At 41.3% G+C, this 11548-nt stretch overlaps 1 protein-coding gene across 1 annotated transcript in view; it reads right to left on the reverse strand.

Moving 5' to 3' along the window:
• LOC128530000 (voltage-dependent R-type calcium channel subunit alpha-1E) overlaps positions 1–11548 on the reverse strand; it is an 81416-nt gene that overhangs the window by 9990 nt on the left and 59878 nt on the right. The window contains exons 29-37 of the mRNA XM_053503672.1: positions 9377–9578; positions 8639–8803; positions 4435–4545; positions 4154–4234; positions 3935–4051; positions 3674–3739; positions 1539–1630; positions 1256–1421; positions 401–528 (exon numbers count right to left, since the gene is read on the reverse strand). Of these exons, the coding sequence (XP_053359647.1) occupies positions 401–528; positions 1256–1421; positions 1539–1630; positions 3674–3739; positions 3935–4051; positions 4154–4234; positions 4435–4545; positions 8639–8803; positions 9377–9578 (1128 nt within the window). The remainder of the gene's footprint in view (positions 1–400; positions 529–1255; positions 1422–1538; positions 1631–3673; positions 3740–3934; positions 4052–4153; positions 4235–4434; positions 4546–8638; positions 8804–9376; positions 9579–11548) is intronic.

Consider the following 11548-nt stretch of genomic DNA (forward strand, 5'->3'; position numbering starts at 1 on the left):
ATTCCCCCTGTTCACCAATCCTTCCATTCTTTTATCATAAATGAATATATTTAATCTTTTTCACAATGTCACATCTGTTATTATTTATTAATTATGTTTAATATTTTAATTCTATATGTATTTCTTTATAAATCCATGTATTCACTCACACTCTTCACTTTCATCATTTTGCTTATTTGTTCATCTCTTATTTTAATCATAAGTTTATTTACTCATTGACTTGTTTTTTTCATTCACTGAAGAATTAACTCTCCACTCTTTCTTTCTTTCTTTCTTTCTTTATGTTTTTCACCTGTTCCCTTTTTCATGTCACTTTCATGAAATTGATACAAGCTATGAAGACTGTGTGTGTGTGTGTGTGTGTGTGTGTGTGTGTGTGTGTGTGTGTGTGAGAACTCACCAGGCCGCTCGGTCGTATTGTCCCCACATCCTCACAAACTCGTCCAGGTGATGAGGACCAAGAATGGAGGAGTCGCGTGTCAAATACTCGAAATTATCCATAATCACGGCCACAAACAAATTCAACATCTGAAGTGTGTGTGTGTGTGTGTGAGAGAGAGAGAGAGAGAGAGAGAGAGAGAGAGAGAGAATGATTACAATTTTTTAATTATTATTTAAAATCCATGTCACCGGTTTTGCCAGTGTATACGTATGAAGGCTGGGATCCACCAGTGGTCACCTGATACAGTATTATAGATCTACATCACGATACCTCGGGGCCAATTCCATTTCTACTGCAATTCTGTAAATACCACAATTTTATAAATGCCCTGATTTGCTGATTTCTTTTTTTATTTTATTTTATTTTATTTTAGTTTACAATAAACTTTGCAAATATTCGCTCCATCCGCACATTATTCTGTGCTGTGTGAATACCTTAAAGCGCCACCTGTAGGATTATAGAAGAACATCAACACTGTACCGCCTCAAATACAAATACTAATTCATTAAAAATTTACTTTATGGAAAAAACAGTGTAGCTAAAAGCGCTTATACAAAAACACATCACTCTCCAGATAAACTATTATAAATTTCACTGGATTCCTGTGCTGTACACAGCCCTGTAAATGAGCCGTTACCATGGAAACAATAACATATCAGAGTGAGAGCATTAATATAAACCTGCACTACTGTCAGAGCTGCTGTTATAGAGAATTAATCAACAACTTCTGACCAATCAGAGCGCAGGGTTCAGCAGTGCTGTGGGCGAGTGTGTTAAAATAAGTGTGTGTGTGTGTGTGTGTGTGTGTCGCACCAGGAAGGAGCTAAAGAAGATGAAAGAGACGAAGTAGAAGTACGCGAAGTCAGTGCCACATCCTCCGTCAGGGTCAGAGGTCAGCGTGAGAGACGGGTCGGCTTCACAGTCCTGACCTCCTAAACACGACAGCATGATTTCCTGCCATGACTCGCCCGTCGCACTCCTACACACACACACACACACACACACACACACAATATTTTACTGTCTATAGCACCAAAGTAGATGAAATGAACAGATTTTAGTTTTATCACACACACACACACACACACTTGTTCACCTAAACAGCAACATCAAGGCACCAAAGAAGGTTTTAAAGTTGTTGTGTTGGTTGATGTGAGTTTCCTCGTTTAGCTTGATGTTCCCAAAAACCTGCAAAACACCACAAACACTAATTAATACGCAATAATACACAACAAAACACAAACACCACATTAATACACACAGACGGTGTCGCTTCACCACACACACAGTCCACAGGCGTTCACATCACCATCACACACCGACTGTACGCCGACTCGGGACTCTTGGTGTCTGACGTTACTCGAGCCGCTCCTCCCCCTCCTGCTCCTCCTCCCCCTCCTGCTCCTCCTCCCCCTCTGCCCCTCCACTTAGCCACTTTCCTGACAGATTACTGCCCCTGCAAGCCTGGTGAGACCTGAGCCACACACTCACACTCACACTCACACTCCACCCTTCATCCTTCTGAACATCAGCCCTGACAGCCAGCATCACCGTTTCATGTCCTGACAAGTAATCAGTACGCGATCGCACCATTCCAGCGAGTGTTTGATCGTTCTCCTGAAGGCGAAGAAATCAGCAAGCGGCTTCTCTCAGCTGTCACAGGAGCACATACACACACCACACACACACACACACACACAGCAGAGTACACTCCAGAGCTCGACATGACGGCGATGAAGAACATCCTCAAACTCCCGACACTAAATTGTGAGGTTTAGAGTGAAGCGAGTGAAGCCGTGTCCCCGAGGTCCCTCCGGAGGCCCAGCACCAGAGATCAAACCCAAACTTCACTTCCCTTAACACACTGCAGCGTACAGACACAGACAGCACGGACTACAGACTACACACCACACGACACCCTCTGTGGTCTGATGTTCTGGTTCTGATTGGGTTTTCTTCTCTGGTTCTTGGATTCTCTGGGCTTTTAAATTCGACTCTGACACTTGCTTTGATTTTCCCAAATGTACAGTGGAACCTCAAATTACAAGCATAATTCGTTCCGGAAGTGGGCTCGTATTCCAAAACATTCGTAAACCAAATTCAATTTTCCCATAGAAAATAATGGAAACTTAAATTATTCGTTCTACAGCCCAAAAAAATAAATACATAAAAATAATTAATACAAAACATAAAGTAAAAATAAAACAAATTAACCTGCACTTTTACCTTAAAAAAATGTAAAAATAAATCCCGACAGATAAGTGTTTCCATTTGTGCACGCAGGGTGTGTGTGTGTGTGTGTTATGTGCGTGCACACACGCACACACAGACACACACACATTAACGGAGAGACCATTTTTAAAACTGTTTAAAAATTAGCAGGGAACATGGCTAGTCACACTCGCGTGAGCGCATACTAACGGGATCACTACTGTAAAGTAAAACAACAACAACAAGAACAACAAAAAACAAATTAAACAGCTCCTCACCCTTGAAAACAGTCGCGAACTGAAGAGGGGCTCGCGTTTACAGCCACCTTCTCTCAGGTTGCCAAACAAACACACAAACTCTTCTCTGTCGCGACTGTTTTCAAAGGTGAGGAGCTGTTTAATTTTTTTGTTATTGTTGTTGTTGTTTTACTGTTACTGTTGTTTTTGTTGTTGGCTCACTTGTGATGACATGACGCTCGGTGTCGAAACAAGAAGCGCATTCGTGAAACATGATACTTGTAAACTAAGATACATGGTGCTCGTAAACTAAGACAATGCTCGTTTTTCAAGTAAAAAATTATTAAAACTCGTTGCTTGTCTTGCGGAACACTCGTAAACCGCGTTACTCAGAATCCGAGGATCCACTGTATTAGCATCCATAGGCACGGTGGTGTAGTGGTTAGCACTGTCGCGTTGCACCTCCAGGGTCCAGGTTCGATTCCTGACCTGGTTCGATTCCCGTCTCTGCGTACATGGAGTTTGCATGTTCTCCCCGTGCTTGGTGGGTTTCCTCCGGGTACTCCGGTTTCCTCCCACAGTCTAAAGACATGCAGGTTAGACTAACTGGCGTTCCCAAAATTGCCTGTAGTGTGTGAGTGTGTGTATGTGTGAGTGCCCTGTGATGGATGGGCACCCTGTTAGCCTCCTGATCGGTGTCTTACCTGTTCACATTTATACCATAACACCATCCATCACTACATCAGTGAAGAGTGTGTGTGTGTGTGTGTGTGTGTGTGTATACCTGCATGCCGATAATGGCGTAGATGAAGAAGAGCATGGCGATGAGCAAACACACATATGGCAATGCCTAAGGAGGAAATAAATAAAAATAAACATTTAACATTTGAATTTGCATTAATTCATTAAATATTAAATCAAGTAATAAATTAATTACTAAATTATGATTAATATTCTATTTAATTCAAACATATTCACTGTTAGAATTGAGACTGAGCATATTGTAATTATTATTATTATTATTATTGTTGTTGTTGTTGTTGACCTTGAAGGACTGGACGAAGGTCCAGAGGAGGATGCGGATGGTGTACCCCTGTCTGAGCAGCTTTATGAGCCGAGCCGCTCGGAACAGCTTCAAAAAGCTCATGTTAAAGGAAGCTGACTGAACACACACACACACACACAAACACACACTTTTAATTTCGCACACTTTATAAAGATACTGTTTGTTTGTTTGTTTGTTTGTTTTAATAAATAATCTCACCTGCTGGTCGACTACAATTTCTGTGATGCTCCCCAGGACGGTGATGAAATCGAAGATATTCCACGTGTCTCTGAAATAATTCTGTAAAACAGAACGAAAAGTAAAAACTCATCAGTCTGCGCTGCGGGGATCGTTAAGTTTATAGATGATTCTGTGTTTGTTATTTTCTTTATCCAATCAGATGAGAATACTGACTAATAATGAGACTTTCACGTGTTATATTTGTCGGGTTTAGAATCAGGATACACAGTTTGTGTGTGTGTGTGTGTGTGTGTGCTCACCACAAAACCGAATGCCAAGATCTTGAGAACACACTCGATGGAGAAGAGCACGGTGAAGGCGGTGTTGAGGTGCTTCAGTACGGCGTCGTATACAGGAGGAGCCGAATAATACTGAGGGGGAGGAGGAGGGAGGGGGGGGGTGTAAGGTAAAACAGTACTCTTGGCATGTGCAAAAGTTTACACACCCGACTAAGTCAGATATGGAACCTCATATGTTCAGCTCTGTGTTGATCTCAGAGTGTGTTCTGGTTAAATACATTCGGTCAGGAGCTGGCGGTATGATTACTGCATTAACGCCTGTGAGACATTTCTAATCTAGCAATTTGAACCTGTTACTATTTGTTTACACAAATTAATCTTATGACCAAGTTTGACCCTAATAGCTTCCCATAATCGCAGCATGGTGGTTGATAAGGGCAGGTTTACTGCGTATAATAAGACGACTGAGGAAACATCACCAGATGCTGAACGGCAAGTTTCATTATAAAAAAAATTCTAGATGGAAGTTTGGATAAAACCAGAGCAGTTAAGACGTGGGAGCGGTGGATCAGGTGGCTAAGGCTCCAGGTTGTTGATTTGACATGCGGCGCCGGTCCCATTAAAGAGAAACTTTTATTTAACATTTGTTAAATGTTAATGTTTGAGATATTATAAAAATCTATACTCTGTTTTTGATTTGCATTTATTGACTTGCTAAATTTCTTGGGGGTTAAAATATAAATGGATCAACTCACCGCTTTAATCATACGCTAGATTTAATTATATCTCATGGTATAGATGTCTCTAATATAGAGATTTTAACTCAAAGTAATGATATCACAGATCATCACCTCCTGATATATACTCTACCCATAGAACAGATTAGCTGTGTTTCTCCACGTTATTGATTTATTGGAAATATGAATCCGACTACTATAGACAGATTCACAAGTAATCTACCGGATCTGTCCCAATTACTTATTAGACCCCTAAATGCAGACGATCTAGATGAAGTGACTAGCAGCATGGGTACTATATTTACCAGAACATTAGACACTGTTGCTCCCATCAGATTACAAAAAGTCAGAGATAAAACACTTGCTCCTTGGTACAATAGTCATACTCACACCCCAAAGAGAGCAACCCGTAACCTCGAGCGAAAATGGAGAAAAACTAAATTAGAAGTTTTTCGAATTGCGTTTAAAGACAGTATGTGCAGCTATAGACGGGCTCTAAAAACCGCTAGGACCGAGCATCTTAGCCAACTGATAGCAAGAAACCAAAACAATCCCAAGTTCTTATTTAGTACAATGGCTCGCAGAACAAAACCTAAGATGCCTGCAGAGAGTACTCCATCACAGTTTAGAAGTGAAGACTTTATGGACTTCTTTAATGAAAAAATCGATAGCATCAGGAAGAAAATAACAAAGGTTCAACCTCTAATAGTATCTCATGATCTAGTTCAGCCTAAAGTTTCACATTTAGATTTTCAGTACTTTACAGGTATAGGACAGGAAGAGCTGTATAAACTTATCACCTCAGCTAAATCAACAACGTGCCTGTTAGACCCAATACCAACCAGATTTTTGAAAGAAGTGATGCTTACGGTTGGAGAGCCACTTCTAAACATTATTAATTCTTCATTATATCTAGGTCACGTCCCTAAACCTTTCAAGTTGGCAGTTATTAAGCCGCTACTTAAAAAATCTAATTTAGACCCGAATGAAATAACAAATTATAGACCGATTTCAAACCTTCCGTTCATATCAAAAATATTAGAAAAAGCAGTATCAGCTCAAATATGCACATTCTTGCAGAAAAACAACATCCTTGAAGAATTTCAGTCAGGTTTCAGACCCCATCATAGTACAGAAACTGCACTAGTTAAGATTACAAACGACTTGTTTTTAGCTTCAGACCAAGGCTGCATCTCAATACTAGTCTTACTTGATCTTAGTGCTGCATTCATCACCATAGATCATAATATTCTCATAGATCGCCTCCAAAATCACATAGGTATTCAGGGGCAGGCATTAAAATGGTTTAGATCATACCTGTCTAATCGATACCATTTTGTAGATCTAAATGGAGTACCGTCTGATGTAATGCCAGTGAAATATGGGGTCCCACAAGGGTCAGTTTTAGGACCTCTGCTGTTTTCAATATAGATGCTTCCCTTGGGTAACATCAATAGAAGACATGGGATTAGTTTCTATTGTTATGCTGATGATACCCAATTATACATCTCAACAAAACCAGATGAAATACCCAAGTTGTCTAGATTAACCGAGTGTGTCCAGGACATAAAAGATTGGATGACCAATAACTTTCTTTTACTAAATTCAATTAGTTGTTTTTTGTTTAGTATTATCAGATCAGAGATATTACTTATTGGCCCAAAAACCAGCACACAACAGCTTTCACAATTCAGCCTGCGTTTAGAAGGATGTACTGTTACTACCAGCTCAACAGTAAAAGACCTGGGCGTGATATTAGACAGTTACTTGTCCTTTGAAAATCATATTTCCAATATCACAAAAACAGCCTTTTTCCATCTTAGAAATATCACCAAACTTAGGAGCATCTTATCCGTATCTGATGCAGAAAAGCTAGTTCATGCATTCATGACCTCCAGACTGGACTATTGTAATGCATTACTAGGTGGTTGTCCTGCATCCTCAATAAACAAGCTTCAGTTAGTCCAAAATGCAGCCGCCAGGGTTCTCACCAGATCCAGAAAATATGATCATATAACCCCAATATTATCATCCTGCACTGGCTACCTGTTCAGTTTAGAATTAATTACAAAATAGTATTACTTACATACAAGGCTTTAAATGGTTTAGCTCCCACATACCTAACCAGTCTTCTGATACGCTACAATCCACCACGCTCGTTAAGATCACAAAACTCCGGACTTCTGGGAATTCCCAGAATTTCTAAATCTACAAAAGGGGGCGGGGCTTTTTCATATTTAGCTCCAAAGCTTTGGAATAGCCTTCCAGACAGTGTTCGGGGCTCAGACACAGTTTCCCAGTTTAAAAGTAGACTCAAGACGCATCTCCTTAATCTGGCATACGCGTAACTCATCCCATAGCCTCATACTCCAGTACATCTATCCTGAATGGCAACTACGCTATTTCTTTCCATCTTTTTTTTATCTTTCTACCCATCCCGAGGCATCTGGAGATTGTACCTGCTTCAAAGGCCACTCTGTGATTCTGCTTTATGATGGTTGGAGCTACACATGCTGCTCCTGTGCTCCCAGTGATCCAGACCCCATCTGCCCTCTGCACCTACTGACTCCCTGTGCTGAACTGGACTTCATGTTAATTTAAAGAACTTCTGTTATATTGAACTTTCACCTGCATAACACACATGGTGTTATATCATCTCTATCTGTTATCACCCAGATGAGGATGGGTTCCCTGATTGAGTCTGGTTCCTCTCAAGGTTTCTTCCTATTACCATCTCAGGGAGTTTTTCCTTGCCACTTTCCCTGTCACCCTTGGCTTGTTCATCAGAGACATTTCATTCATTCATCTCATTATTATCTAGACACATTTTTCTCACACATACACACTTCCAAAAATTTTATTTTTTAAAATTTCTTTCATTTGGGCCTCCGAGTGGCGCAGTGGTAAAGTTCTCGCCCTATCATCCGGAGATAGCTGGTTCGGTTCCCGGGTGATGCCGTAACCTCTTGCAGCCGGGGGTCTAGAGAGAGCTGATTGGCCGAGCTCTCTCAGGGGGGGCGGGATGAGAGGTACTTGCGCTCCCACATTAATCACTGCTCTACAGCCAATCAGGGGCGTCTGTGAGCTTGCGCACGCGGAAGTGGGGCCACTAGCGCTTTCCTCCGAGTGTGTGACTCCGCCCCCAACGGTGCGTGAGCAAGCAGTTCAAAAAAATGCGGTCGGCTGGCGTCACGCGGTTCGGAGGAAACACGTGATAGTCTCCGGCCCTCCCGACTGAGTGGTAGTAGTAGCCTTAATGATGTTTTTCAGATATTTCCTAAAGTACATTCCTCCATCTACATGAGCAGTGTCGCTCCAGCAGTGTCACTTCGTCCCTAACAGCTAACAGGACGTTCTCTCTTTACTCTCTTCTACTCCAATCCGAAATCTCAAACGTCATTAAACAATTTTTTATTTATCTTAAATTAACTCTGTTTTTGAAGACATAACACACTGTTGTGTGTGTGTGTGTGTGTGTGTGTGTGTACCTTCATCATGAGGACGATGGTGTTGAGTGTGATCATGGTCAGCACTGTGTACTCAAACGAGGGCGACACCACAAAGTGCCAGAGTCGATACTGGACCGTGTGGCGGTTCTGCGGCATGTAGCGCGTTAGCGGCTTAGCACTGATAGCAAAGTCGATACACGCCCTCTGAACGATAAAAACAAGTCAAGAGAAGACAAAAATTTATGAAATAAAAAATTAAGAATGAGAAGAACAAGAAAAATACTTTCATCTCTTTTTTTTACCGAAGGTGCGACTAGCACTGCTAATGCGCCTGAATCTAATGCTAATGCTAATCCACCCGTCAGTGAACCCTATAGCGTATGTACCATGCTCACTCACGGCTAATGACATGCACTCACTGTTTTTTTTTTTTTACAAATAAACAAAACAAAAAAAGTATGTAATGAAATTTAAAATTTTGTTAAATAAACGTAAATAATAAAAATAAGTGCAAATATGAAGAAAATATTTCTGCCTCTAAAAGACTAAAATGAAAAATAAACACTGCAGTAACATCATTACTGCTAACAGCAGAGCGATAAATTCCTCCATAAACCTGAACATAAAACCTTTTTATTTTTATTAGATCACACTGAGAGCAGATAAAATAAACATAAAATAATAATGAAGCAGAATTCGATTTCTGTCTTTATTATCAGTTTTATTATCGTTGTGCGTGTGTGTGTGTGTGTGTGTGTGTGTGTGTGTATTTTATACCTCGTTCTTCTCCAGGCTGCACTCCTCCATCATCTTGTCTCCCTGCTCCTGGAAGGTGATGATGATGAGAGCGACAAAGATGTTGACGAAGAAAAAAGGAAAAACTACAAAATAAATGACGTAGAAGATGGACATCTCCATCCGGTTCCCTCGACTCGGACCCTGATCCTCGTCTGTCACGTCCACCGAGTGCTGGAGGACTCTGTGCGCCACACACACACACACACACACACACACACACACACACACACACATAAGGGATGGGCATTTTTGTTCATATTTCATTTTGAGAAACGAGTACTCGATTAATCGGGGGTGGAGCTTAAGCAAGGGGCGGGGCGTTTGCAACATGTAAAGTAAACACTCTGATTTTCAGTTATTTTATTAAAGTGTTATTTTAATAAAAAAATTTATTTCAGCAGCATCACAACAGCTAAAGGTTCGCAAAAATAAAGTTTAATATAACTTCAAAGGACTGTTAAGTAGCCCATAGCCTGACAAAAATTAGAAGGCAGCATTAATTGGCTGTATAAACTTTAAATAAAAATGGCCTGAAGGCTTTTACCACAGCTATAAAACTTAAAGATTAGATAACAAAACTTTTCTTTTAAAATGATCAGTCGGTAAAGGTAAATTTAAAGCCAGCATTATTTAACTATGCGGCTAAAACTTAACATAAAAACAGCCTGAATAGTTCACCATGCATGGCCAAGAAAAATCAACATGAGGACGACATATTTTTATTTAAAAAGATCAGTCGGTCTACGTGCTTAGATGAAAGCCGAGTCTATTTACAGTTAGACCAGCGGTGGATAAAACCGCGCTCAGCGCACGGACGTTGCAGGAACAGCCAGGTACCACTGGGTAAGGGGGCGTAGCTTTGCAAATCGAGACTTATTTACTTTCCACCATGATAAAAGGTCCTGGTTCACACAGATGCGTGGCTCCTTGAAGTAGCTTTTGATTTCGGAGAAACATCGCTCCTGCCGTAGTCCTCACCGAAAAGAGTGTCGAGCGGCGTTGATGAGTCCGGCTTCCTTTGTATGGGTGTGACAGGATTTGGGATTGTCTCGCAAAGCTGCTTCAGATTCTTTTTACTCTCTTCCGAAGGTCTGTCTCAAGAACCTTGAGATGTTTGTGTCTTGGGTCCAAAGCCGCTGCAATCAGGGGCAGATACACTGTCGGCATTTTTAACTTCGGACACTCTCAGAGACTCACTCCTCTGTGTGTTTAAATGTCTAGTGATGAGACTGTGAGTGATTGAATAGACCATTGAACTGGGTCTCACTGCACATTGTAGTTGTGGCACACTTAAGAGACTTGAGAACATGTGTCCTTTCTTCCACAGTCTCCCGGCGCCATATACGCCATAGGTTAGCGTCATATACGATTCGGTGGTTAGCGAAGTGTCCTTAGTTCTTGCCACCCGCGCTGGCTTCGACAGACTTTCAGTCTTTTAGTAACCAAGCAAATTTTTCATATAGAGCATCAATCCTTGCAGTGACCGTTTTGCGCGATGGGACAGTATAGTGGGGCTCAACGTAATTCATTAAACGTTTAAAACCCATACCTTCAACAAAACTAATGGGCAGTAAGTCTTCTGCTGTCATTTCTGCTATTAACTGCGTCATCTTCTCTGCCCCGTCTTTGTCGCATTTCTGTCTGATGGTAAAATCTCTTATGTATGTCTGACTGCTGATAGTGGCATCGGCATCATCTGCTTTTTTGTGTGTATGTGCAAGATAATAACGCATCGGTTGCCAGACATTGCTGCGCGCTTTAGAAGCCATTTTCACTCTGTGCGCCAGTCTTGTCTCTAGACCGCAACTTCTCACAGCCGTAACCAATCGAATATCAGACTACCACCCAAATACCAGCATCATTAATCGAGTACTCGTGCACATCCTTAATACATATCAGTGTGTTAGTGCATGACTATTAACCACAAGACCTTATTTAGGAACGAGGAACAGATTAGATGATCCACTCCAGGTCCCCTGACGTTGTTTTCAGCCCATGAGGTATTGGACATGGTGGCCATCCACAAATTCACTGCTGGACCAGTGATGCACCTGGTCCACTCACGTCCTTTGAGAAGCCAAACAAAAACCCCACAACTAAATAAACACCAAATCCACTGGCCTGGTGTTAAAGCAAAACCTCTCCCAGCAC

The sequence above is a fragment of the Clarias gariepinus genome, chromosome 9 (assembly GCF_024256425.1).
Source record: "Clarias gariepinus isolate MV-2021 ecotype Netherlands chromosome 9, CGAR_prim_01v2, whole genome shotgun sequence".
Classification (NCBI taxonomy): Eukaryota; Metazoa; Chordata; class Actinopteri; order Siluriformes; family Clariidae; genus Clarias; species Clarias gariepinus.